This window comes from Ursus arctos, unplaced genomic scaffold (assembly GCF_023065955.2).
Source record: "Ursus arctos isolate Adak ecotype North America unplaced genomic scaffold, UrsArc2.0 scaffold_8, whole genome shotgun sequence".
Lineage (NCBI taxonomy): Eukaryota > Metazoa > Chordata > Mammalia > Carnivora > Ursidae > Ursus > Ursus arctos.
The window spans coordinates 51,893,984-51,921,526 of record NW_026623100.1 but is presented as its reverse complement, the minus strand read 5'-3'; the positions used below and the strand labels follow the sequence as shown (position 1 = coordinate 51,921,526).

Below are 27,543 nucleotides of genomic sequence, written 5' to 3'. Positions count from 1 at the left end.
GAGGGACAGTGTGAGACTTCTTAGGTCATATTCTTGGAAAGTAGCGTTGCTTAGTGGAGATTGGCTGCTATGGCGGAGGTGAAACCAAAGATAGGCGAGGACCCTAATTAGAAGGAAGAGTGAGGTGATCATTTCGAGGTGGTTGGGTCAGACGGACAGGCTAACTCAGGGTGCAGGCTGGGGATGGGGTGCGTGGGCCTGTAGTGACTCCCTCCCCGTGTCCCAGCCTGTCTTAGAAGTGATCTGCTCCCGGATGCGCTACATCTCCTCCCAGATTGAGCGACCCATTCGCATCGTGGCACTTAGCTCCTCGCTCTCGAACGCTAAGGACGTGGCCCACTGGCTGGGGTGCAGTGCCACCTCTACTTTCAACTTCCACCCGAACGTGCGCCCTGTGCCCTTGGAGCTGCACATCCAGGTAGGGCCCGCTCTCCCCGCGCCTACGTGGCCTCACGTCGGAGGACCAGCTCTCACTTCTGTCTCTTCGTTTCCCTCGGTCTCCAGGGCTTCAACATCAGCCACACACAAACTCGCCTGCTCTCCATGGCCAAGCCCGTGTACCATGCTATCACCAAACACTCTCCCAAGAAGCCGGTCATTGTCTTTGTTCCGTCCCGAAAGCAGACTCGCCTCACTGCCATCGACATCCTCACCACGTGTGCGGCGGATATCCAGCGGCAGAGGTGGGGGGCTGTGGAGTTGGGTCACTGAGGTTGGCTCACCCTGCAGGGCGCTCTGTGTATGAGGGTGGGTGTTGGCCCCATTAGGTCAGGGGCCAGCCAGCGGTGTAGTTGGAAGGGTCTTGCCGGGGATGGGAAGGGCTCCGAGCTGAATCTGTGCCCGTACTGCCTAGGTTCTTGCACTGCACCGAGAAGGATCTGATCCCGTACCTGGAGAAGCTAAGTGACAGCACGCTCAAGGAAACACTGTTAAATGGGGTGGGCTACCTGCACGAGGGGCTCAGCCCCATGGAGCGACGCCTGGTGGAACAGCTCTTCAGCTCAGGTGCAGAAAGTCTTGTGGCCCAGGGGAGGTTCTGTCTGAGAGTGTCGGGCGATGGGTATGCGACTTTAAGACATGGGTGATCCTTCCAGCACGTGCATCATCGTCAAAATACTTTTCCGATTATTTTATCTCTTACCTCATTTGATCCGCTCAGCAGTCTCATGATACGGATCGAATATCATGCCTTCCTGCTAGATGAGAAAACAGGCATGTAAGGTGGTATTACTTTAAAACCTGGTTTTCTAGACCAGGACCTTTGACCAGTAGACCTGGTTTCCCATGGATACCACACTCACCAAGGTTGGTAGATCTTAGAGGTGTAGTAAATGCTAGAACTGTGAGTCTCGTCCGGGTGGTCTGTGTGCTCCTGTCCCTCTTGACCTGTGGCATTCCACGCGGGGTGTTCTCTCTGACACTGTTGGGTGGACGTGCTCCTGCCACAGTTGGTTACTGGCACTCTTCGATGCTTGAACCCGTCACTCCCAGCTCGGTTTTGCTGCCACGTACTGAGCCAGCCCATGACTGAGGTGGTGTTAGCGCTTTCCAGTCAGCAAGGCCAGTCTGACAGGCAGATGGCTAAGCCTCGCTTTCCCTGGGCTTGGAATTCTGTTCCGGGATTACCCCGTTTCCTGTAGGGTAGTCTCCTGAGCAGGGCAATGGCAGCTTGGAGCCACCTCTTACAGCATTGTGTTAGCCCTTACGCATTATTCGGGCTCACTCTCAGCAGGCTTTGCTGTGAGTTCTGACGCGTAGCACAGGGTGAGCCCCCTACCGGCGCAGGAGACAGATCCTCCCAGAGAGCCCTGCGCTGAGTCTTCTCCCCTCTGCCGCTCAGGGGCCATCCAGGTGGTGGTAGCTTCTCGGAGTCTCTGCTGGGGCATGAACGTGGCCGCCCACCTGGTGATCATCATGGACACCCAGTACTACAACGGCAAGATCCACGCGTGAGTCTCGCTGTGCTCTGCGGTAATGGGAACCTTCCTCCTAAGAGGAACGTAACATCTGCAGATCCAGAAATGATGAAGGAAACGTGTTAGGGAGATAAACCGCCAGCTGAGATTCCCCTATAGCCAGGTGTCTGAGAGTTTTCAGTCTCAGGACCTACGCTCACTTTTGCTTCTGGGGTCGGTGTGTTGTATTTCAGCAAGTTGGAAAACCAGGAAGTTCGAGCTAGAGATGAGGTAGTTAACTCGTTTATTTTATAGGTTGGGAAAGTGACGTGGTCCAAGTCAAACACCTTCGTGGTGACAAGAAGTAGAAGGTTCGGTTTTTCTCAGAAAAAGCTTGAATGATTTGATTCTTAATAATAATTTGTTCTCAAAATGTAGTTTTTTTTTTTTCTGAAGTGGATTATTTATGGTTTATCTTTAATGTCTGAAATTCCTTCTAGGTTTGGATTTCAGTTAGGTGACTTGCTAACTCATGAAATATGCAGTTGTTTGGGAAGCTTGACTTAATATATATTTGATCCTTGATGAGGGAGTTACTCGCTTTTGGCACACGCTGGGTTTGTAGCTCTGGTTCAGGGACCCTGAGCAGCAAAGTCCCAACTCTTACCCTTGAAAACTGCAATGATCTAGAGATATGTGAAACTGGTACCTGAGCACAAGAAGTCCTAACCACAGGGGTTAGCTGTAATTTGCTGCTATCCCCCATGTTCGCACTGTATTCTCTGCCATCGAGGGGGTCCAGGCCTCCCGAGTGTGGTCTCTGTGTTGATGCACCTTTGTCGCCTTTCATCTCTTCTGTCCCCAGGTATGTGGATTACCCCATCTACGACGTGCTTCAGATGGTGGGGCATGCCAACCGCCCTTTGCAGGATGACGAGGGGCGCTGTGTTATCATGTGCCAGGGCTCTAAAAAGGTCAGTCCTGGCCTTGGGTACCCTCTTGAGATCGTGGGCTTCAGAGGAGAGTCTTTAATAGGTGTCTTTTCTTGTTTACGTTCTTTCTGTCAACTTCTGTTTCTTTTATTTTCCATATTGCTTTTGTAATAAGCCTTTCAGCCACTTGGAATTTTGTAGCCCTTTGTTTTTGCTGCCATTGTTGATCTCACGTGTTGAGGTCTTTACTTTCTTGCTGGTTCTTCATGTACTGTGAGGCCTGCGTGATTTGCTATATCCCTGTTCCCGTTGTGAGAGTAACTAAGATACCGGTGGGAACAGGCATACACACCCAACGTTCGCTTACACGCACACCCAGCATTCTGCTTACACGCCCAGCATTCCAGGTGCAGACCCAGTTCACCTTGTTGGTACAATGATTTCTTCCATTGTTCCACAGGTGTTCTAGCTGTGTCTGTCACACAAGGGCTGTTTCCTGTTGATTTGCCCTTCTTTGTGACGATGTTGTCACTGACTATATTACTCTCTCTCCTTTTCCAATGCACAGGATTTCTTCAAAAAGTTCTTGTATGAGCCATTGCCAGTAGAGTCCCATCTGGACCACTGTATGCACGACCACTTCAACGCTGAGATTGTCACCAAGACCATCGAGAACAAGCAGGACGCCGTGGACTACCTGACCTGGACCTTCCTGTACCGCCGCATGACCCAGAACCCCAATTACTACAACCTGCAGGGTCAGCGCGCTCAGAGGACACGGTGTCCTTCTGTGGTTCTCCTGGTGCTTGCAGGCCATCTCCCGCTGACTCCCTGCTTCTCTCACCTTCACAGGCATCTCGCATCGTCACCTGTCTGACCACTTGTCCGAGCTCGTGGAGCAGACCCTGAGTGACTTGGAGCAGTCCAAGTGCATCAGCATTGAGGACGAGATGGACGTGGCGCCCCTGAACCTGGGCATGATCGCTGCTTACTATTACATCAACTACACCACCATTGGTGAGGGGCCGGCAGGGGTTGCTGTCTGGGGAGCCCAAGCTAAAGAAGTCTCTTGCGGGGGCCTGCAGCCCACCGGGATGAGCGAGCCCAGGGCTTCCAGTGCCCCGTGTGTCGTTCAGAGGGATGGATCGTAGGGTAGTGCAGGGTAGGGCAGCCCAGGCAGTTAACTCTCCACCTTCCTCCTCTTCTGACTTCTCCACTTTCTCCTCCTCCTTGGCTGTCAGAGCTCTTCAGTATGTCCCTGAATGCCAAGACCAAGGTGCGAGGGCTTATTGAGATCATCTCCAATGCGGCGGAGTACGAGAACATTCCCATCCGGCACCATGAAGATAACCTCCTGCGGCAGGTGAGGACATCTTGGGTTCAGGATAACATCTTTAGACTTGAAACTTGGCCTGTGTGCCCAGAGCACATGGTGTCCTTGTCAGCACAAGAAGACCCCAACATATCCCCCACACTTCTCTGTTTTGAAGGGTTGTGAGCTTGGGGCAGGTGGTGCTTTGGGCCCAAGAGCTGTTCTCAGGTTCGTCACCAGCTATTTTTCTTCCCCCTCCAGTTGGCTCAGAAGGTCCCCCACAAGCTGAATAACCCGAAGTTCAATGACCCGCATGTCAAGACCAACCTGCTTCTGCAAGCTCACCTGTCCCGCATGCAGCTGAGCGCTGAGCTGCAGTCGGATACAGAGGAAATCCTCAGCAAGGTAGGTGTGGGTGCAGGTGTGGGCGTGGAGCGGAGGGGCCAGGGGTGGCCTATGAAGTCGCGGTTCCAACCATGCCTTCTCTTGCACTCCTATCCCTGTTCAGGCAATCCGGCTCATCCAGGCCTGTGTGGATGTCCTTTCCAGCAACGGGTGGCTTAGCCCTGCTCTGGCAGCTATGGAGCTGGCCCAGATGGTCACCCAGGCCATGTGGTCCAAGGACTCCTACCTGAAACAGCTGCCGCACTTCACCTCGGAGCATATTAAACGTTGCACAGACAAGGTGAGCTGGGTCTGGACCTGGACGGCTGGGCGGCTCAGCTAAGTGTCCTGGGAGGTGGGGGCAGTTGAAGGGGTTGTGGGAGGTGAGTCACGGTAGGGAGAGTTGGAGTTTCTCAGTTTCTCTGAGGGTGTTACATACTGAGATACTGGAGAGCCTGACAGTGTACAGTCGTGGGCTGCGTTCTTCCTGAAGCCGTGTCTTTACATGATCTGATGGCACAGGAAGGAAAATTAGCAGCTGTTTGGAGCCAGGTTTCATTTGCTGTTAGTATGTGCTCTCCTTCCCTGACCTCTGAATGCCCACTGCAGGGAGTGGAGAGCGTGTTTGACATCATGGAGATGGAAGACGAAGAACGAAATGCGCTGCTGCAGCTGTCCGACAGCCAGATCGCAGACGTGGCCCGCTTCTGCAACCGCTACCCTAACATCGAGCTTTCGTACGAAGTGGTGGATAAGGACAGCATCCGCAGGTGAGCCTGGGCCGGCCGGGCGCCCTGCCCCCGGGGTCCCTGCTGGGCCCGGCGTGATGGTGCGCTCCGACCCCACTGCCTCGGTGCTGACGCGCCGCCCTGCCCTTCTCCCTGCAGCGGTGGGCCGGTGGTGGTGCTGGTGCAGCTGGAGCGAGAGGAGGAAGTCACAGGCCCTGTGATCGCGCCTCTCTTTCCGCAGGTGGGTCCTAGTAGCTGGACAGGAAAACCAGGTAGAAATGAAATGAATGAAAACCAGGTAGAAAACTTCCTGAAATTTCCTCCTGAAAGACAGTTGGATCTAACTAAGACGTTAAAACTGTCAAAAGGTATCTCAAATGAGCTCCATTTTTAAGTAGCAGTACGAGGTTTCTTCTGGAGGCTTTATCCATTGGCTCGCGTTCAGAGTTCAAGCGTACATTGTCAGTGGGGGAAGGAAGTTTAGAGTAATGACGAGACACAAGGCTGAGAATTAATACTGGGGCCATGGGTGGTTTGGTGGTTGTTGCGCTGGAAGACAATTCAGGTGACTGGTCATTGTTAAAAACATCGGTTATACAGTATTGTTAGTCTCTGTGATTGTTAAGATGAATTTTTTTTTAAACGACTCCGGGATAGTTGGGCTTTTCTAGTTGGTGTTTCTTCTCCTTTCTCACTGCCACTTCACTCGGCGTCCAGTTACTTGGTTCTTTACCACCTGAAAGAAAATCTGATCCCGTATATGAGAGAATATTTGAGGACCGAAAGCAGAAACAAGCTACACTGTAATGTTTCATTTTACAAACTAGTGGTTTAATAGGCTCTGGGGAAAGAGAGCTTTAAACTGGAATACTTGGACTTTCAGACAGGGATGGCCTGTTGTGGATCCTGTCTGGGGCGGGCTTTTCTCCATGTCAGCTGGTTTTGCTTATCTGCCATGGGTACTTTTTACTTAAAGGGGTCTCAGGAACTCCGCTGCCGGGCCCCAAGGACTAGATCTCTAATAGTGGAATCTTGGATTCATTGGCAAACGCTGAATGTCAGGAGGAGGTATTTTGGAATAAATAAGGAAATGAGCCAGAACCAATAGTGAGTTCATCCACTTAAAAACAGTTCATTTGAAATAACTTTTTGACCGTTTCGAAAGTCTTTGTTACACCAAATTGTCTTTTAGGAGGAAATTTTATTTCATTTTTTAAAAGATTTATGTATTTTATTTTATTTTTTAAGATTTTATTTATTTTGAGAGAGAGCAAGCGAGAGCACGAGCGAGGGGAAGGGGCAAAGGAAGAGAGAAAAGCAGATTTCCCGCTGAGTAGGATGTCCAGTGCAGGGCTTGATCCCAGGACCCCAGGATCGTGACCCGAGCCAAAGGCAGACGCTTAACTGACTGAGCCACCCAGGCGCCCCTTATTTATGTATTTTAGAGAGAGCAAGTGTGGTGGCGGGGGTGGGGGGGCAGAGGGAGAGAGAGAATCTCAGGCCAACTCCCCATTGAGTGAGGATCCGAACGGATATGAGTCTCGATCCCAGGACCCTGGGATGATGACCTGAGCTGCAATCAAGAGTTGGCCGCTTAACCGACTGAGCTGCCCAGACACCCCCCCTGCCAGGAGGAAATTTTAGAAAGCTTTCTGTCTGGTTTTTATTTCCCTACTTTTGTAACCATTCTCATGGTCTCATGGCCATCGCGTTTTACATGCTGAAATTCTTGGCTCTTGGTCACCGCAGAAACGTGAAGAGGGCTGGTGGGTAGTGATCGGCGATGCCAAGTCCAACAGCCTCATCTCCATCAAGAGGCTGACCCTGCAGCAGAAGGCCAAGGTGAGTGAACACTGGCCCCAGCATTTGTTCTGCGATGGGGTCAGGGTGAGAACTCTGCCCTCCCCACCCCACATCTGCTCGCCCTGATTTCTGCCTGCTTTCTCTAGGTGAAGCTTGACTTTGTGGCCCCAGCCACTGGTGCCCACAACTACACCCTGTATTTCATGAGTGATGCTTACATGGGATGTGACCAGGAATACAAATTCAGTGTGGACGTGAAGGAAGCGGAAACAGACAGTGACTCGGACTGAGTCCAGAGGCGCTTGCACGTACTCTTACCAAGAGGAGAGAATTGCACCTGAGTTAGGAACACGTACAGTTACGTGGGGACCAGGGCTGTTGCTGTGCCATCTGGCCAGTCAGTGCAGGTGCCGTCCCAGCCCCCTTCTCCTACTTGGCCCTCTTACTCCCTTGCCGTCTAGACTTGGGATCCAGTGTCTGCAGGTGTCCTGTAGTTGTCGAGCATAAACTATGTACAGCATTTTTAGGCATGTTCTGTGTAGTTCCTTTTGTCAGACATTCTAATAAAATAACTTGGAAAAACCGTTTGTCTTTGCAGTGTTCCCAAATTAAAGTTTCTTTTCTCTGCCTAAGGCCCTTGGCCAAAAACATTTGGATTTTTAGCCACTGAACTTGCTCATAATGAATACTTCTAGAGGACAAGTCTGCTCTTCAGTTGGGCTGTCACCTGCAGCCTTTCCTGTCAGTGTAGAGAGGGAACAAGGTTAGATAGCTGTCAGAGTTATGCCCTTTTCTCCCACCTCTGTTGTTACCCAGATATCAGCACTACTGTAGGAACTAACACTGAACTCGAGTCTCCCAAGATCTGCAGTGTCCCCTCCCATAAGGAGGCAGTACCAGAAAGGAGATTAGAACACACCAGCTGGGTGTGGCCCAGTCTTGGTAAACCAATTCTGTGATCTGCATTTACAAATTTTCCTCTTCAGATTCTTGCCTTCTGTTGTTTAGGAATAAATGTGCATAAAGTTGGAAGATAATTTTCAAGCATAGTGTCTCTAGGTCGGCAGTTTTCAAGTAATAGGATCTTAGGACCCCTTTTACATGACAAAAAATACCCCCAAAGATATTTTATCACCTTGGTTATATCTATTGATGTTTACTATATTAGGGATTAAAACAATTTAATGCATTAAAAATAATTTTTAAGATTTTATTTCTTTAATTAGAGCACAAGCAGGAGGAGCGGCAGAGGGAGCGGGAGCAGCAGGCCTCTCTCTCCGTGGGGCAGGGAGCCTGATGCGGGGCTCTATCCCAGAACCCTGGGATCATGACCTGAGCTGCAGACAGACGCTTAACCGACTGACCACCCAGGTGCCTTGGTAACTTAATATTTTATGAAAAATACCTTCTGAAACAAATCCGGGGAGAAGACAGCATTTTACATTTTTACAAATCTCATTAGGTCACGTCTGCTGTAATGAAAGACATTCTCATAGCTATTCCTGTAATTTTGTATTTGTTGACGTCAAATGAACTAGAACTGTCTTTACACAGATACGAAACCAGACAAGGGTTTTTAAAGCCTTTTCAGGTAATTAGCCGTTTGATATTACACTGAGACTCCACAAGTGAGTTTTTTAAAGGCAGTGTGGAATCTACAACCTTATCAAATAAACTTGCTCTACTCTGTTGCATTAAAACCACTGGTCTTGGGGCGCCTGGGTGGTGTAGTCACTTAGGCATCTGACTTGGTTTCACCTCAGGTCATGATGTCCGGGTCATGACATAGAGCTCCACGTTGGGCTCTGCTTGGTGTGGCGTTTGCTTGAGATTCTCTGCCTCTGTCCCTCCCACTTGTGCTGTGTGTCTCTCTCAGATCTTTTTAAAAACCCCCAAAAAACCACTGGTCTTACGCTTTTTTTTTTTTACGATGTTATTTGAAAGAGAGCACAAGCAGGGGAAGGAGAGGGAGAAGCAGACTCCTTGCTGAACAAGGAGCGTGACACGGGGCTCGATCCCAGGACCCTGGGATCGTGACCTGAGCAGAAGGCAGATGTTTAACCCACTGAGCCACCCAGGCACCACCACCCTCCTGCTTTTTAAAACATTTTATTTGTTTGGTCTTACACTTTGAATGAATTTCTTAACCATGAAAGATTTCATAATATCATGCATTAGTCATTTGGAAAATGTTGGTTCACTGATTTCGGCAGATCTTCCAAATGACACATTTCATCATACAGACTGCATCTGTTAATACCACCAGTCTCCTCAGAAAAGCAAGCGCTGGGAAGATGTCAAGCTCACGGTGGCAATACAAGGTTTCGAAAATTCTAATTTTTGCTTAAGAGCTTTATTGTTTCATTGGCAACACTACCAGTTTCCCTTGACGCGAAAGGCTCACTCCATCCATGTCCCAGAAAATGTCTGCCAGGTAAGCCAAGTCTAACTAACGTAATTTGCTAATTTTTTCAAGTCAAAATGGGGCCACGAAGACAGTTCAGCTTACACAACTGCTTTTTGTCAGGACAGCCTTACTTCAGTGTGTGGCAGGAGGGCTTTATCCTGCTTTCCATGGCCGGCGTGTTAGCTTGTGTTCTCGGGTCAAGATTTAACAGTGTTTAGTGGGTTCTATCCAGGGCATTTGTAAACGAGGCTGCCACGGTTTCTACCGTGAGGGCAAGGCAGTGAAGACGACGGCCACTAGTATGAGGTGCCACTGCCTTGATTCCTGCCACAGCTGACCGCACAGGTCCCCTGAAAGGCTCTCGGGAACCACAGCGGGAGCCACTGCAAGGCACCGCCCTGGCTGTCTTTCCAAAACCTAAGGTCCTGATTTCTGTGGTATAAACAATCAGGTGAAGGCTGTAGCTCTGGGGACAGTCCTCAAGTCAAAACCCATTTGGAAGTGACTTTCAGAGGACAACTTGAATGAGATCGAAGAAGTGATAGCTTAAGGAGTGGTTCTCTACCTTTTTTCATTATCATGCCCCTAATGAGCCTTATTAGGTCTTTTTTCTATTTGCCTCCACCACAAAAATTTAATACTGGTGGTTCATTAGCCACAAATTATGGTCTCTAATATTTTCATGCCTCCCACCCAAGAACCGACTTTCAGCCCCACTGAGAATGTATGGCCTGTAGCCAGTAGTAACTCCCTCTTAGGGTTCACGCCCTTCCCCATTTATTTTTCGGCATTCGCAGTTGCCACCACAGCATACCTGCACAGAAGACACAACGGCGTTTCTAAGGGAAAGCAGAAGCATGTCTTACTCTAAACCAGCCTACATTAAAAAATGTCCTGCAGTACTGAATGTCTAAAATGTAAGGATCTACCCAGAAATAAGGAAGGCAGAACCTATTTCTAGAAAAGCACTCGCCATGGAATTCTTTTAAGCTGTGAATGTCCTTATGAAATAGGACTTGGGACTCAGATGACCTATTTCTAGAAAGCTTCCTGTTTCTGAAAAGGCTAAGATGTACCCCCTTCTACACAGAGATAAGGTGGTTATAAAGACTCTAGGCACCCCCCAAAACTGAACACTGTGCCCTCAAGCAAGCAAAAGCTGTAGCATAACCACAACGCACTGAAGTTCTGTAGCTCTTCACCGAGGGCTGCATGTCATAGGAGGGGAAGAGGGAGTGGTTCTGTGGCTCTGCACGTCTACCCACGTCTGAATGGAAGAGAGCCAAGTTAGACGAAGGTCAAGGATGCTCCTCCTGGTCCTCTTGGGGCTGGGAAAGTCTTAAGACATTTTCTGGGGAACCATGATTCTGTTCAGAGTCAAGGTGGCTCAGATGCCTTCTGGTCGGTGATACTTCCAGAAGGCCACCTCTCCGTCATCACTGCAGGAGGCCAGAAGCCCCTGCTCCTTAGGGTTCCAGGCCACACAGTTGACATCCTGGGAATGGGCCTGAGGCAAGTGGGCTGTCAGGGAGAAGGTGGGCTGCTGTGGATCTGAGCTGGGATCCTCTTCAAACACACGGATGGCATCATCCCCGCAAGCTGTAGCCAGGGCCCCTGTCAGCTGACACCTGGGAGGAACGTGTGCATCAGTGAGTGTGGCTCCTCCCTCCCCAACGAGGCGGATCAGGCACAAGAGATCGGTTCTACTGTCCTTGGGCAGCTCTTCCCAAACAGCAGGCCTCAGCTCAAAGGCCATTATTGAAGAGCTTCCCTAACTAACGCAAGGCCACAGGCATCACCCCCTAATTCTTCGAGTGCTGCCATCTAGGTGAGGTTTCCCCAGTCAACCCAAAAAACTCCTTGATTCTGAACTGCACTTTGCTCACTTAGCCCAAGCAGCTTCCCTTATCGCAAGTCGTTCTTAACTATTTCTTTTCACAGGAATGGGCCGTTGATTTTCACCGTACTTCTCCTAAGGTCACTTTTGTCATTCCCAAATGTTTGCTAATATAAATACAGCTTAGATGCACATCACTATTTTCCTCGTCTAGGATTATTTCCTCCAGATAGATTCCTGCGGCCAGAACTGCCCTCTGACCACTCTCCTATATGAATAGTATGGCTTTCCTAGACTCCATTAAGGGGAGAGTCAGTGTTACCAAATCATAAAAACTGCAGCCAGGAATCCAATTTCAAGAATAACATTTCTGGATGTATGAGGCTGTGTGACACGCCCCCCCTTCCCCAACACAAGGCTGGTGCTGCTCTCACAGCCTGTGATCTTGAAGTAGGTACAGGCCTGCGTCTGTAAGTCTGTCCTCTGCTCCTGTGAACCTCAGGCCAGCCGGCCCTAGACCAGCAGGGCAGACAGTCCGCCTGGCCTGCAGAAATGAAGGCAGCTGCCCTGCAGTCCAAGTACTCCCCAAGGTGGTAGACAGAACCACGGGGGTTTGTCTTCTCTAAAATCTCTCCAAACGGGTGGGTGTGGGGATGGAGGTCTTACCAAGCCACGTCGTAAATGGTCCTGGAGTGGAAGCCTGACAAAGTGCAGACACATTTCCAGCTGGGGTCAGAGCCGCTGCACGCCACCCCTGCACAACAGACTTCTCTTGAGCCTCACACAGGTCCGTGTCCTGGGCACCTTGGGAGGAGCTCCTCATCTGCCCTCCCTCACCCCCACCTTCAATCACGAGGACTCATTTTGGTTCCTCCGTCCCCATCCTTACTGATCTGCCTTACATACTGTGGTCAGGCAGGGATTTTTACAGAATTCTCAGAAGGCACGGCCCTGTTCTTTAAAAACTTTTTGCCGCAGACTATGTCTGACTAGTTAGCCTGACTTTTAAGGCCACCAACCAGCTCAGCCACCCAACCCACTCCCCAGATCCTTTATACCCTCTGCTCCATCTAAAGGAATCACGGTCCCTGGTGTAAATCTAGGCTTTTGCACCTTCAATGCCTTTGCTCATTCTGTTCTGTTTTCACCCAAAAGTCTCTTCTGTTAAGTTTTTCCTGTCTTAAAATCCTATACACACTTTCAAGTTCGCATGAAATGGCTCCTCTTCCACATAGCCTTCCCTGACTCTGCCAGCACTGGCTCGGGAGCCCTCTCGTAGCACATCTCCCTTTCTACTCCAATTTGCTCTGATTCATCTCTGTGTGTTCGACCTCTCTCTCATGAGAGAGGAGTCTCCTTTAGCTCTCTGGCCCCTCACCTTGCTCGTTGTCCGGTAGATACTGGCGCCAGATACGCACAGTACGGTCATCACTGCAAGATGCCAAGCGCTGGCCACTGGGGTCAAAGGCTAAGCTCCACACAGTGGATTCATGGCCTTCCAGGGTGGCATAGCATACCCAATCATCCTCTTCCTCCCGGTAGAGCTTCACCGTGTCATCGTAGCTGGCAGAGGCTAACAGCTGAGGGGAGGCGGGAACACAGCACTTGTCTATAGGGCTTAGGAAGTGCCTATAGTTCCAATACCTCTCCCAGCTACGACAGTCCCAGGGATCTGTCTCTATAAAAGGATTAATAATGCCTTTTGTTCACAGATAGAGATCCCCATAAAAGGTTGAGGCTGAGAGCAGAGGAAGGCTGAGTACAACCCTCCACACCAAAATTCCTTCCCACCAAGGTACTTCACCTCACTCTTACCTCCTGGCTTGGGTGCCAAACCACATGCTTGACATCCTGTGTATGAGAGTTGAGGACACTGACACATTCATACTCATCTTCTTCATCAACTGTGGGAGGGAAAAAGAAAGGAGCCCACGAGCTGACCCTATCAGGGACACAGAGGAGGATGTCTATTCACTGGCTCCCGACTGCATCTGGAAGGATCCAGACTCACCTTCCCAGACCCACACACTCTTATCTCGGCTGCAAGTGGCAAGGAGGTTGCCAGAAGGGGCCCAGGCCACTGACTTGACCTCATTTTCATGGCCCTCCAGAGTAGTTACACACTGTGAAAAGGGAAGAGGAACAAGAATCAAGCAACTAAGATCCCTGGCGTTCTTTTCATAGGTACAGTCGAGCTAGCCCAGGTTGGCTTAGGTTCCTGAACCAGCCCTGGGGAGCAAAAAGGCAACAATCCTGCTCCCATCCAGCCTGGTTACCTCAAAGTCATCCTGGTTCTTTTTCCAAATGCAAGTGGTAGCATCGAAACTGGCAGAGGCCAGGTAATTGCCACAGGGAGACCAGGCTACCTTCCGCACAGTGCGCTGGTGGCCTTCGGAAAGGACAGATTTGCAGATCCAGCTGTCACCTAAAAGCAAAGGACAGGCCAAGCTCTGGAGCTGGGTGCACAAGAAGGTGCAGAGGCCCGGAGCCAAGCTGGGCTCAATAGGTGTATGTTATTAACAACATGCTTTCAGAAACCAGTAACTGACTACTTCCTCTACTTCCTCTGCAGGCATCCTTCTAAAACAAATCTGAGGAGTCACTTTTCTGATTTAAAACTGTCAATGGCTCCCAAATGCCCTCAAGATAAAATTTAAACTTCACACTAGGTCGCAAATTACTCTGCTACCTACCACCCTTCTCTCCTCCTTTTCCGGTCTCAGCAACTATCAGAATTCCCTCAACAGTTCCAGCCCATTGACGAGTTTGCTTTCAATACTTGCCGACTCCCTCGCCCAAAAAGTCTTTCCCAGAGTGGATAACGTCTAACTTGAACGCGGCTTCTCCCTCCTCCCCCATGGACTGTAACCTCATTCAGGTCGGCTTGCCCCAAAGGCTGCGCACTCCCTGAGCCCGGCACCCACACTACGCGCACGCTGAACCCTAGGCAGCAGGGGTCGTGCAGCGAGGCCGGGCCTGACCTTCCGTGCCCCAGATGCGGACTCTACGGTCACCACCGCACGACGCCAGCAGGGTTCCCGCGGGGTTCCAGGCCAAGAACCAGCAGCGGGAGTCCGGGTGGGCCGGGACGCGGCCCAGCAGCACCAGCGAGTCCTTCATGGCGGCCTAGAGCAGGGTGTGGAGGAAGTGGGCAGAGGCGGCCGTGCCGAAGGCGAGTCCCACGGTACAAACGCCCGCGACGCCCACTCCGGCCTCCGACGGCCGTCAGATTTCGCCGCTTCCGCTCGAGGGCCCGGGTCTTCCTGGGAACTGAAGTGCCCGCGGCTGCAGCCGCGCTGTCCTCTGGGAGTTGTAGTCAGCTTGCCACCCCCTAGCGGCAAGCACCGCTGGGCAGCTTCGAACTACCAGTCCCGTGAGGCCCTGCGCAGGGAGCCGGCGGCGCGCCCAGGCTGTGACGCGCGCGGGGGACGGGGCGGGGTGCCGGAGGAGGCGGAGGCAGAGGTGGAGGAAGCCGGAAGTGGATTGGGCCCGGGTCGGTCCGGGCGTTGCGGGTTTAGGGCCTGGGATCACTCTGCCCCAGGCAGCTGCGGAGCCCGTGACGGAACGGAGCGGCGCCATACCGGCCCTGCGGCCTGCTGACCGGTGAGGAACAGGGGTCGGTGTGAGGGAGGGTCCTTCCTGGCCACAGGTCGCACCCCAGAGCACTGTTCCCAGATCCCGGATCCCCGATCCCCGCGGCCCAGTCTGGTCCTCGACCCTTCGGCACTCTCTGGCCGAGACCCCGGAGCCGGGTGTCTCTCGAATCGGTAGCCGACACCGGCGCCCCCACTTCGGTCTGCCCAGGTCCTGGCCGGCTCGCAGCCCTCTCCGGGTCCCTATTCCACACCTCCGCAGCCCCATTCCAGGGGCCCCGTCCCCGCCCCCTGCCCCCCCGCCCCGACTCCCTGCAGCCCTCCTGTCTGTGCTTGGCCCCAGGTCCCACCCCCTATCCTCAGGTGTGGGCCCTGACAGCGCTGTGCCGGCCTCCCCTTCTGTGAACCCAGCGCCTTGCTCTCCTCCCCGGGACAGGCAGGCTCAGCGCGCCCTGCGGAGGTCCGCGGCGACCAGCAGCGACCGCGGAGCGACGGCGGGCGGCCCCGGGCATGTACGCCCCCGGAGGCGCAGGGCTGCCCGGCGGGCGCCGGCGGAGGAGCCCGGGAGGCAGCGCTCTGCCCAAGCAGCCGGAGCGTAGCCTGGCCTCGGCTCTGCCGGGTGCCCTGTCCATCACCGCGCTGTGCACTGCCCTCGCCGAGCCTGCCTGGCTGCACATCCACGGTGGCACCTGTTCCCGCCAGGAGCTGGGGGTCTCCGACGTGCTGGGCTACGTGCACCCGGACCTGCTGAAAGGTGAGGGCGCTGCGCGCCGGCCCTCTTCTTTCTGAGAGATAGAGGTTCCTTGGCTGAGAGCGGAATATGGTGCGGGCTGGAGCAGAGAGAGCCAGGAGCAGGCACTTGGCTTGAAGGAAACAACCCCATTCCTGCTGGGTGTTCATGCCCACCAGGTGGCTCTGTTTGGGGTCTGGCCCCTCATTAATTCTGATGTTATTCAGCCAGGCACCTACTTCTCACGCCATGCTAATCTGGACTGCTGCTATTTTCGGATTCTGCCGAGGGAAGGGCGCTGTATATCGAGAACAGATACGGGTGCTAGGCATGACAATGAGCTGCACCCTTCTAAGGAACCTATGAGATATAGAAAGATTTCTTTGGGGCAGCCTGATGGAGGGAGGAAGAGGAACTTTTAATGTGGCTAGACTTTAAAAGATATTTTTGAGTTCTGCTATAATTGGATTTTTGCTACAGAGAAAGGGTGTCTATGGCATTTTCAATAGCCAGAAGTCAGTTCCAGTGCCACTCTCAGTAAAACAATTGGAATTTGGCTCTTGGAACTTTTACAGGTGGGCTTGACCGAGGTCAGGTTGCTTTGTTCATCATCCTGCTTCCTAGCTAGGTAGGCAGAGAAAAGGAGAAAGGGACTGTTCCCTTTACTGGGCACAGAGGAGGCCAGTATGGGGGTGGGGTGGGAGAGGGGGGCTGTTCCAGGGAGCCCCATAGGTCATCCTACCCAGTCCTGTCTCCAGGAAAGAGTAAAGGATGTGTGTTGTGAGGGCAGGACTGCACATGCCTGACCCCAAAAATGGTCAGAGGACCTCAAGAAGCCTTTAGTAACAGCACAGTTCATCACCCCCAAGGTCTTTTGAACCGTTTATGAAGGTCTTCATATTTTCTCCCTGGACCACCCCCGGGTTGTGATGCATTCCAAATGTTTACTGCCCCATGTACCGGAAGTGTTAGATATCTTCGCATTGCCTCTGTAAGGATTCAGGCACTGGGATTCGGTGAAAAGGTCAAATTCCCTTCTGTGCTTTGGATTATATACCACTTCTGCGGGTCTAGTCTGAAAAACCCTGACCTTGTAGCCTAATGTTGTCTTTCTCTAAGAGTTCTCTTGCTGTTTTGCATCTCTGAGTTTTTAAGGCTTTAGGATAATTTTGTAGAGAACAGGATGGGAGTGTCTGGTTTATTTCCAGATTTCACCATGATGATGGCCTTTGGTGGTTTGGCTCATTAAGACCCCAGTTACACACACAATGCCGGAGGCTTTGTGACATACAGCTTTTGTCTGGCCTGTAGCTGGTGGTAGAAAGGCCACCATGCTTGCGTGGAGTCTGGATGGTTTTTCCCTCGGCAAATTGCCTTCTTTGAAGCACAGCTGCTGCCTTTCCACCACTTTATCCAGGTCTTTGCCATTGATCCCTTGCTGTTGCAGTGTTTCAAGAATGTGGTATCACCTGCAACTGGGAGAGAGTTTATGGTGCTTCTCGCTTTCAGATCATTCCTGGGGAGGCTCACAAAATTCGTGTGATGGAGGGAGAGGCACTGTGATCCCATGTTCTTATTTCAGAGGTCCAGGAAGCTGTGGCTCAGAGAAGTGAAGTGATCTGTCCAGGGCCACAGAGCTCGGGGCATAGCTGAGGCTTCTCGTGTCTGTTGACTCCAGTATAAAATGATGCTGTCTCGTGTGCTTGTTAACCTTTGCTTTACTTCAGTGTCACGGAGAATGACTTCATGAGTATTCCACTTTGGAGTGCACCCTTGTCAAAGGCATTCGAAAAATAAAAATAAATTCTTCATGCAGGTTCTTCTTTGTTTATGTAATATTTGCCCTTTTTAAGAAGTTTTTTAAGCCAGATTTTGTTTTTTATAAAGCATGTTGCCTTAATCTTTTTATTACATTTATTCATGTCTTTAGGGATCTTAATCTGTGGATAGTTTTTTTGTGTGTGTTTTCAAAGATTTTATTTATTTGAGGGGGGAGGGGCAGAAGGAGAGGGACAAGCAGGCTCTGCACTGAGCGTGGAGCCCAACAGGGGGCTCAGGCCCACGACCCTGAGGTCATGACCTGAGCTGAAACCAAGAGTCAGACGCTCTGCTCCTCAAGCGCCCCAACCCATGGATAGTTTCAACCTGCTTTTCTGTGGCCGTCTTCTTGGCTGTTGCAAGCTAGGAACACACGGGTGTTCATTAATAAAAGAGGTGACAGTGGTACCTCACAAACCATGACAGAGGAAGGCAAGGAATTAGGTCCCTGATAGCTTCTCTTCCTTTACTCTGTACCTGTTGGGTTTGCTGCGCAGTGGGCCTCTAGACACGAGCTCTCCTGTGTGATTATATTGATCCTTAGGGCCAAACCCATGTCCTGACATGGAAGCCTGGGATGTTTTCTATCTCAGGAGGGCACAGATCTGATGGCAATAGATGTTACAGAGGGAAAACAGACCTCTCAGGTCTCTGCAGGTGAAGGGGGGTGGGCAGGGCTGGCAGGCCTCAAGCAGTGTCTTCCTGTTTCTCAGTCCCCTGCCCGAGTGCCAGGCATTGTGCGAAGCACACTCCATGTCTGGCTTTAGTTTCTCCTAAACACCTTTATTTGGGAGGTGCTGTCCCCATCTCCACTTCACGAGGGTCACAGGCTCAGGGAGGTCGGGTACCACGGACTTGGAGGCAAACAGCTGGTGTGCGTGGCGTGGACTCCACTCTTACCATCGCACCTCAGTGCGCTCTAGGTTTCTTTTTCCTTCTGTCAGAGTTGTCCAAGGCTGCTTATTTCCCCATTCTGGTGGAGTTTTTCTCACAAGCCCAGCCAAAGCTGTGCTTCTTATCCCTCATTGCCTCAACATTCTGGCTCAAGTTGGTGATCCTGAGGCAAAGCCTCTCACCCTCCCGCTGGCATTTGCAGGGCCCCAGAAGGCTTTAGCAAATGCTGGCTGGCTCAAAAGATTTGGTCTTGAATGCTTCCACTCCCCAGGGGGTGCCTGCTTCTCTCACAGCTCCTCACCCTGGGCCCAGGTCCAGAGATACGCTCAGACTGCTAGTGGCCCCAAGCAGGGGGGCCCCAGATAATTGTTCCTTCTGAGCCCCAATCCCTCTCTATCAAGTGTGGCCAGCAAAGGGCAGCTCCGACAACAACTTCAGGAAGCATCTTTGGAGAATGAGGAAGTTTGGGATTTGAAGTCAATGAATCACAGTTGACAACAAGCCACTGGAAATGCAAGGCCCTTCCAGGAAGGGCCAGTGTGCCTGCTGGGTAGTGACTAATGGAGCTGGCACTCCTAGCACCTGCCCTGCGGGGCCTGTCCCCAGAGGCAGCTCTGCTAGGACTTCTGGTGTCTGTGGTGATACCCAGCCAGGCACTAGAGGACCCTGTTGGAGTCCTGTGTCAAAAACCTGTCTGGGGGCGCCTGGGTGGCACAGCGGTTAAGCGTCTGCCTTCGGCTCAGTGCGTGATCCCGGCATTATGGGATCGAGCCCCACATCAGGCTCCTCCGCTATGAGCCTGCTTCTTCCTCTCCCACTCCCCCTGCTCGTGTTCTCTCTCTCGCTGGCTGTCTCTATCTCTCTCGAATAAATAAATAAAATCTTTAAAAAAACAAAAAAACCTGTCTGGAAGCCAAAATGTCCCAGTGGGCTATGCAGGTGGGATGGATGAGCGCTGAGAAGGATTTGGGCCATGGGGAAGGGTCTCTAAATCACAGGTACTCCACTGAGGGGCGAAGGGAGGGGAGATGAGACAGAAGAAGGGAACTGTCCAGAAGCCGCTTTACCCTTCCTGCCTGCAGCCTGTGTGGGTCAGGAGGGGGTGAGAGCAATGGGCAGGTAGACAGGAAGAGCCAGGGCCTTCAAAACAAATCCAGCCCGGTGACTCACCAGTGACCTTGGGCAAAGTCAGTTCCTTGGGATCCTATTACACAGCAGCTGCCTTCGTCCCTGGTGACTGGAGGGGACAGTCAGCAATAATGGCCAAAATAAACAGCACAACTGGAGAATGGGATGTGTTCTGTGTCTTACCAGAGTGTAGTACACTGCCCCACTTGTCTGCATTTAACATTAGGGCCTTGCCCCGTGTGACCTTTCTCGCCGCAGGTAATACACACATCACACTTGGGGTTTGGTCCCCTTTAGCTGCCCTCGAGGCGGTGGGTGTTCGTTGCTCTCCTGCCGCACTGATGTCTGGCAGGGGAGAGAGAAACGGACGTTGAGGGCCTGACCCTAGGAGAGTCAGAGCTGGGTTCTGGGTGTGTCTGGGCTAACTCGGCCTGGCTTCTCTGTGTGCTCTGAGACCCTCTGATGAGAGGCTGCCTCCGAGGGAATTTTATGTTTGGCTTCCCCACCAAGCCTGAGGGTTCCCTCACAGCTTTGGAGTGGAGAAAGGCAGTCATGTTGAAACAAAACCCATTTGCATTTTGGGTCAAAAGCTCCTTCTCTGTACCACATCATCACTCTGGTGGGGCAGATTCTTAGTCTGGCTTTAATGGGCTCTGCACACATCAGCCTGGCCCACACTGGCTGATGTGTGCGGTCGAAGTACTGGCGGAAGGAGGAAAACTGTGGCCCGGCTGTCCCAGTGGCGTGCCGCGGGAGCGGGCTAGTGGCAAGCTCTGCGGGCTCATTCCTGGCGCGGTGTGAGCTGACTCTGTCAGCTCGCCCCTGTGGATGGGGAGCAGGCGTTACGGCTTTCATCTGCTGGATGAGAGAGCAGGGCAGTCAAGCGACTTGCTCAAGGTAACATAGTCTGTGGTCCGTCTAGGATTTGGTGCCCAGTCTGGTGCCTTTCTGCTGTCCCCACTGCTTCTAAGAGCCAGACTCTGATGGCTGCAGAAGCCTAGACCACACCAAGCAGGTTTTGCCCAGTAAATTCCCAGTGTGAGCACTTTTCTTGGCTTAATCGTCCAAACCTTTCTGGCCTAGAAGAGGTTTCATGCTTCCCACTGTTCCTTAGTGAGCTCGGCAGCTGCTGGCTGTGAGGATGACTGACAGCTCGCGTATTCACTTTTGACCTTCATGCAAATACAGCTCTTTAGGATTTGATTGATCATCTCCATCAGGGGACAGTGGAACAGCGAAGTCTGGTGCTTGGTGAGTCCGAGCATCACGATGATGCAAGGGAGCCTGATGCGGGTTTGGAGTCTGAACTCCGCTCTGTGACCTGGAGGAAGTCGCTTAACCTCCCGGAGTCTCTGAGTCCTCATCTGAGCTGTATGATGGATCCCCCAGAGTGGAGTGAGGCTTAACTAAAATCACATCTTTTTTTTTAAGTAGGATCCACGCCCAAGATGGGGCTGGAACTCACGACCCCGAGATCAAGAGTCACACACTGTACTGACTAAGCCAGCCAGGCGCCCCAACTAAAATAACATTCGACCCATCTGTGTGCACATGCTGTTCCTGGAGGGGTACACCGGAAACGACCAACAATGTTTGTCTCTTGGGAGGGGCAGTTGGACTTTTGGAAAGGGAGGAAGGTCCTCCCTGAAGCTTTTTACCATGTGCAGGTTTTCCTTAGTATTGAAATAAGAGTATTAGGAAACACAAGACACATCGGAGTATATATAATAAATGTACATTTTTAAGGACAGTAATCAAATGAACATCCTGTACTCCCTCTGCTGCTGAAGAAAGTGTCTGAAGCCCTGGGGTATTACTTTTTCAGTTAAAACTAATTGTTGGGGCGCCTGGGAGGTGCAGCCGGTTTACCTCCCACTCTTGGTTTCGGCTCAGGTTGTGATCTCAGGGTCCTGAGATGGGCCCCACATCGGGCCCCATGTTTGGCGCAGAGTCTGCTTGGGACTCTCTCTCCCTCTGCCCACCCCACCCCCTGCGCTTGTGTGTGCTCGCTCATTCTCTCTCTCTCGTAAATAAATCAGGCTTTGGGGGGAAAAAGTAATTGTTAACATTTAGTTGATTTTTGAGAACCACCATTAAAGCAGCACTCAGAGTACCTGGCCCCGTGAAGTAACGCGGCCGGAATCAGAACACAGCCCGCGCAGCGCGGTGTGATGTAAGCCCTTCCACCCTGCCGCGCTCAGGCTATTCTGGGATGTGCTGGAACACTCGTCCCGCCCGTCCCTGCTACGTGCCATGTGGAGCCCAAGATGAACTATCTCAGGGAGCTTTTAACAATATACAGATAAAGGCAGGAAACCCTGTCTGCCTCCCGGAGCTTTTCTTTCAGTGAGGCCCCAGGTTTCTAGACTCCTTCAGGCCAGCTGTCTTAGGCTCTGCAGGGCTGGGTTAAGTGAAGGCTGGCCCTGGTTGCTGGCAGCGCTAACGCACAGGCAAGCCTCTTGGCCGCAGATGATTTCCCAGGCTGGATGACTGGGCCCAAAACAGATGGTTAGCTGACAAGAGAGTGACAGATAGTTCTGGGGCAGCTTAGCGGGTGACCTGCAGCCAGATCGAGGCATAGGAGTCCTGTGTGGGCTCAGCCAACATCTGCCTGGTGAATTCTGAGCCTGAGGCAGGGAATGCATGCTGTCACAAAGGCCCAGAGTCTCTCGATGTCTGGTCTGGTTCTTCAGTTTGGGAGGCCAGACTCTCTGCCCAAGACCCAGTGATACCAATGTCCATTGGTTTGAGCCCGCTTTGTGGGGTTCAGGTCCCCTCTCCAGGTTCTTGGACTTTTTTTTCAACACTCTGCTTTCCTCTAGGTTCAGGATCAGTGTTTCTTGCATCATAAGGCTTGGCCCGCTTGCATGGGAATTACCATGGGCTGCTTGCTAAGATCCAGACTCCTAGGCCCTGCTTCAGGTGGAGAGCTCGGAAGCTCCGGGGCCTGGGAACATGCTGTCAGCCAGCACCCGTGATTTTCATGCACACTGGAGTGGTGACCATGACCCCACAGCCTCTCAGCCTGAGATCAGGACCCAGGAAAGGAGCCTACAGTCTAAGTACTGCCAGCCCTTTCCAAATTTTCCTAAACCAGTTGACAACCCATGGCCTCAATGTAAGAAGAACTTGCCCATGGCTGGACTAGAGGAAAAAGAGGAAGTTAAGGCCCATTTCTCTTTTATCAAAGCTTAAAATGGTTTCTTTTTGGATCAGTCTTTATTCTGTGTGTTTCTGGGAGCGCTACTAGTTTACACAGATACAAAACGGGACTGACAGTATTGTCTAGATGAATTTTCTTTTAAAAAAGAAAAAGGTGTTAAAAACCTTAGAAGTTCGCTCTGTGTGTCTGGTGTGCGGTTGTCATCCTGGGACCTCCCTTCTCCTTGCCCCTGGGAACTCTCTGTATGTTGGGTCTCCCGTCGGAGCATCTTCCTTTTTCTTGGTTCACGCCCTCATTGTGGTAGAGCATGGCTTCACCCTCACTTTAGAAGGTATTGGGGGCTGTCAGTTTCTGAGTCTGTCAGGCTCTGGTGGTGTAAACTAGTTGCTTCTTATCTTTTCCCACTTCTGGCTTACACTGGGGCTTATCTAGTCCGTTAAGTCCATTCTAAGTAGGTCCAACTCCTTTTAATTTCCAGTTTCCAGAATTTTGTTTTGCCCCTTTCCTCTTTGTGTGGGTTTATGCCTTTAATTTTTTTTCTTTTGTTTTAGTAGGGTGCAAGAAGGGAGAAAAAATAAATGTGAAGGTCTAGTCTATCATCTTTCCTAATTTATTCAGCACTTTTAATTCTACGGTTCTCTAAATTGCTTCAACTTCTTTCTGAACAAGGGACTGAATGAGTGACCAGATAGACAGCATTAAACGGCCTCTCTGGCTGTCTCATGAGGCTCAGAAGTCAGTGGGCTGTTCCTGGCTGCCTAAAGCACGCTTGAGCAGAGTGGGCTAACATGTCAGGCTAACTGTCAGGGTCTTTACAGATGGTTAGCAGAGTGTGGCAAGTACAAGGGAGTGGAGCCCTGCACTTAGAGTGATTTTGTTGAAAAGGGAAGAAGGACTTGAGGCGCATGGGAGCCTGTCTGTGGTTTATCTCCTCTGCAGGCCAGCTGGGAACAGGAGCCGAGACTGCTGCCCCCAGCGCTCCCCAGGTTCCCCAGGACTGTGGTGGAGGGGGACAGGCTCTTCCCGGCGGGAGGACTTCCTGCAGCAGGGTGTTGCCTGGGCCCTGACGATTTGGTTCTCCCCCTACAGATTTCTGCATGAACCCCCAGACCGTACTGCTCCTGCGGGTCATCGCCGCCTTCTGCTTCCTGGGCATCCTGTGTAGTCTCTCTGCATTCCTCCTAGATGTCTTTGGACCCAAGCATCCAGCTCTGAAGATCACCCGTCGCTATGCCTTCGCCCACATCCTTACAGGTAAGCGTGGGCCTGCTCACCGTGGGGAAGGAACTGCCACAGGGTGGAGGCACCCTGTCTGGAGTTGCCGGTGGGGATGAAGGGGCTTCTGTGAGCAGACACCGTTCCAGATGCTCATTTCAGCTCTAGCCTTTCACAAAGCAATGGACTGTGATAGCAGCTTGCTTTTTTCATTTGCGCGTATGCCTGCCAGGACCACAAACCCACTCAGCCCAGCTGTAGAGAGGGAATCCTGTTAATATTCCACAAGAAATCTCAGTGCTAAGAACTGGAGCTGAAGCTCAGCTGGGCTCATGGGGCCCAGAACGAGCAGGGAAGGAACCAGGTGTCTCACTGTGTCTCCCCTGGAATGCATAGTCTCATCGGATTCTCTCCTTCCTGCTTGCCTGCACACCCCCTTTCTCTGCTAAGATGCAGCTTCTCTTCTCCCTCCTGACTGGGCTGGTGTGTTGATTTGACTTGTGGTGGTGCTGACTCCAGCCCCCAAACTGCATGACCTGGTCTGTCCCTTTCAAGCACCCAGTGACTTCTAGCAGCCCGGTATCCCAATTCCAAATTCTTGAGACAAGAGACTCTGGCCCCAGACCCTGCCGAGAATCGCATGGCCAAGAAAACTCCCCATCACAGGGCCTGGGGCCAGGCAGGTTCTCTGGGAATGCGGTTTGGGGAGAGAGGCTCAGTTAGTTCTTTAAGCATCCTGGCTACAGGGTGCCTACTAACTCCCCTTCTCTGCTGTCTCTCTGTCCCCCAGTCCTGCAGTGTGCCACTGTCATCGGCTTTTCCTACTGGGCTTCCGAACTCATCCTGGCCCAGCAGCAGCAACATAAGAAGTACCACGGTTCCCAGGTCTATGTCACCTTTGCTGTTAGCTTCTACCTGGTGGCAGGAGCTGGTGGAGCCTCAATCCTGGCCACGGCAGCCAACCTTCTGCGCCACTACCCTACGGAGGAGGAGGAGCAGGCCCTGGAGCTGCTCTCCGAGATGGAGGAGAACGAGCCCTACCCAGCAGAGTATGAGGTCATCAACCAATTCCAGCCGCCCCCGGCCTACACACCCTAATGCCAGCCAAGGGCTTTCTTCTGCAGCAGTCCCTCCCCACTCTGCAGCACCTCTCACATCCAGAGGAGCTCCTCTCCCCAGCAGGCCTCACTGGTAGGATCCTGACCATTTCACCAAACCTTCCCAGGAGAGACTCTGCCTTTAGGGTTGTTCATGTATCCCTGCTCTCAAAACCTGGGATTCACTGATTTTATATAATGCACTGTCTCCCGCTCTTGTCACCTTCCTGTCCCTTCGCAGTCACTAGTCCTTACCAACCAGGGATGGTCATACGAGTTTTCTCCCTTCATGGGCCATAGCTTTGAAACTGGGACTTTCCCTGGGGAGCTGCTGACGGTAGGCACTCCCAGATAGAAGTGTCAGCAGGTCCAAAGGGAAAGGAGACTGGGCCCTGTAGGTTCACTTCATAACAGTCAGTGTTCGTCCCACCGCTCTAGCCCTGGACTGATCCCCAACCCCTATTCCTACTTGGAGCGCCGCAGCTCCATGGAATTCTCTGCACTTTAGTCTTTGGACTTCCCATCACGTGTTCTGGTTTTATGGGAAGAAGGAATTGCTATCGGAAAGCAGAGCCGGTGCTCTCCCCACCCTGCCCTTGCTTGGATGGCTGGAGCCCAGGCAAGGAGAGCAGCAGCTGGCATGGGCCTGAGGCGCCCTGGTGCCCCTAAAGGATCAGAGTGAGGGGGCGCCAAGTCTCCCTAGCCCCTTCACCTTTTAAAATGTGAGTGGTTTTAGAAGGAAAAAACAAAACCAACCAACAGCAACAATACTCTTTTTAAACTAGCGACAAGACTATTGTCGTTTTTTCAGACATTTATCCCATTCCTTTTGGCTCAGCAGTGTTTTGGGCCACAGCTCCCCGCCAGGCAGCTCCTCCCCGAACCTCTCCCAGCAGAATGCAGCCTCTTCCCTTGATCCCTCCCCCACAGTGACCCGGCTCCCCGGGCCCTTCCTGTGGAACCCAGAGCCCTGTCGGCCCTGAGGGGCTGAGGACTGTGGCCTGGCTGGCTGGCCAGCGTGGTGCTCCTCAGGACTGTGGCACTGAGATGTAACCTGGCCTCCGTGCAGGAACAGGAGCCACAGCGGGGGCAGGAAATGCGCCACTCTCCACATAGGAACCACAGCCAGTGGGGTCCCATTGCGTGAGGTGTCTGAACCACCCCCGTCAGACTAGCAGACCTGGCTGTGTCCTTCAGAAGCTCAGTGTGTGCCCTAGACTGTGACTTGGGGCAACAGCTTGCTGCATGCCCCTCCTCTCTTCTTGAATGTACTCTGGTCTTGCAGTATGCTACTGGCTCTTTCTTGCGCAGCCATCACTGACGATCCCGTTTGCCACACATGGCTCTGGGTCTGGCTGAATACTCTGCCCTGAGATCTGGGGTGCAAAGTGGGAGAAACTTGAGAGACCTTCAGTGTGGATCCAGATGGTCAAGCTTCTTTGGAATCAGTGTCCAGTGCTGAGCTGAAAAGCAGATTGGATCGCAGTTTCCTTTCACAGGCAATAGACAGAGCAAGACTGGAGAATGGATACCACTGTTGAATTGTGGCTAGAAAGGGACTGTCTCGTCCCTCGTCCTTCTTCAGCTAGTCTGCCTGGGGATGTCTGCACAGATGCCTGTGTGGGAGGTGAAGACCATGTCTGTGCATGAGTGAGCGGCTGCCAGGAGTTCACTGTGATGCCGAAGTGTGTCCCAGGGTGACTCTCACACTCTTCCAGGCTCTTCTCTTAGGCAAGAAAGACTGCAGTATGATACCTGAGCACAAAGCCAAGGAGCTAAATTAAGTCTTAACGTCTTTCTGTAAAGTCTGAGTTTGCCTTTGGCTGATCTCCAGGGTGTGGCCAGCTCTCTCTGACCATGGGTGTCTAAGCAGGCCGACCAAGAGAGCGGGCACCAAACACGCATGCCAAAGTGACCAGTCATCTCATGAAGACCCAGACATGTCCCTGTGGACCGTTCCACGTGATTCGGAACCCACTTTTTATTAGCTCCCCATACCTCTGGCCTTTCTCTTTTCCCCTGCCATCCTGACGCTGATAGTTTGTCATATAAACTCCCCTGGTTGTGTTTTTTTTTTTCTAGAAAAAAAAATTAAAAAGCAAAACAAAACAAAAAAACCAAATTACAAATAAGAATGTAAATGCCAGTGGCTCCCTGTCATTTTTCTGTCACAATTTCCCTGATTTGGTCTGTTCCCTTCCACTTAGAGAAGGAGGAGAAATTGATGGAGTGTGTAATTAAAAAAAAAAGTGGGGGGGGACTTGCATGTGCTTACGCCATGCAAGGCACTTCCACCTCTAAGACCCTCCTAATCCTGACAACTTCCACACCAGGGTCCCAAGCCTAGGACCAGTAGATGCCTCCAGCCCAAGTCCCTGACTTCAAACCCTGAGCTCTCGTCTGCAGCTGCTAGTTAGCTGCGGAAGAGAAAGCTGCCTCCGAACTCCAGCCACGGTGTGGGAAGAAACAGACTTCTTCAGAGCTAGGACTTGCAGAAGGAGCTGCTCTTTTGAAAGCACAGGGAATGATTACCTGCAGGGAGAGGCCTGTGAGTGGAGACAGTACCAGGGGCGTAACTTGTGGAAGAGTCCTTTAGTGTCCATGCCT

General features: G+C 52.0%; 3 protein-coding genes across 4 annotated transcripts in view; 2 read left to right on the top strand and 1 right to left on the bottom strand.

Annotated features, from left to right (window-relative positions):
- The window catches only part of SNRNP200 (small nuclear ribonucleoprotein U5 subunit 200), a 29,219-nt gene extending 21,583 nt beyond the window's left edge, over positions 1 to 7,636 (top strand). Inside the window, exons 32-45 of the mRNA XM_026479844.4 lie at positions 227 to 418; positions 505 to 683; positions 854 to 1,005; positions 1,841 to 1,949; positions 2,761 to 2,869; positions 3,396 to 3,585; positions 3,680 to 3,844; positions 4,069 to 4,190; positions 4,401 to 4,544; positions 4,648 to 4,824; positions 5,133 to 5,293; positions 5,411 to 5,492; positions 7,001 to 7,093; positions 7,201 to 7,636. Coding sequence (XP_026335629.1) covers positions 227 to 418; positions 505 to 683; positions 854 to 1,005; positions 1,841 to 1,949; positions 2,761 to 2,869; positions 3,396 to 3,585; positions 3,680 to 3,844; positions 4,069 to 4,190; positions 4,401 to 4,544; positions 4,648 to 4,824; positions 5,133 to 5,293; positions 5,411 to 5,492; positions 7,001 to 7,093; positions 7,201 to 7,344 — 2,019 coding nt within the window. The 3' untranslated portion in view covers positions 7,345 to 7,636. The remainder of the gene's footprint in view (positions 1 to 226; positions 419 to 504; positions 684 to 853; positions 1,006 to 1,840; positions 1,950 to 2,760; positions 2,870 to 3,395; positions 3,586 to 3,679; positions 3,845 to 4,068; positions 4,191 to 4,400; positions 4,545 to 4,647; positions 4,825 to 5,132; positions 5,294 to 5,410; positions 5,493 to 7,000; positions 7,094 to 7,200) is intronic.
- Positions 7,637 to 9,147: 1,511 nt separating this feature from the next.
- CIAO1 (cytosolic iron-sulfur assembly component 1) lies at positions 9,148 to 14,603 on the bottom strand. Its single transcript, XM_026479858.4, has 7 exons — positions 14,280 to 14,603; positions 13,575 to 13,723; positions 13,310 to 13,421; positions 13,114 to 13,202; positions 12,677 to 12,878; positions 11,965 to 12,052; positions 9,148 to 11,089 (listed from the first exon to the last, which is right to left on the bottom strand). Exons 1-7 carry the CDS (start codon positions 14,416 to 14,418, stop codon positions 10,849 to 10,851), a joined length of 1,020 nt encoding a protein of 339 aa, XP_026335643.1. The 5' UTR covers positions 14,419 to 14,603; the 3' UTR covers positions 9,148 to 10,848.
- A 152-nt stretch (positions 14,604 to 14,755) lies between these two features.
- On the top strand, positions 14,756 to 27,082 carry TMEM127 (transmembrane protein 127). Of its 2 annotated transcripts, XM_026479872.4 has the most exons (4): positions 14,756 to 14,901; positions 15,328 to 15,645; positions 23,714 to 23,878; positions 24,630 to 27,082. In XM_026479872.4, exons 2-4 carry the CDS (start codon positions 15,402 to 15,404, stop codon positions 24,935 to 24,937), a joined length of 717 nt encoding a protein of 238 aa, XP_026335657.1. In that variant the 5' UTR covers positions 14,756 to 14,901; positions 15,328 to 15,401; the 3' UTR covers positions 24,938 to 27,082. The 2 variants fall into 2 exon arrangements, with proteins under 2 accessions (XP_026335657.1, XP_057164969.1); XM_057308986.1 differs by lacking the exon at positions 15,328 to 15,645.
- The last annotated feature ends 461 nt before the right edge of the window (positions 27,083 to 27,543 follow it).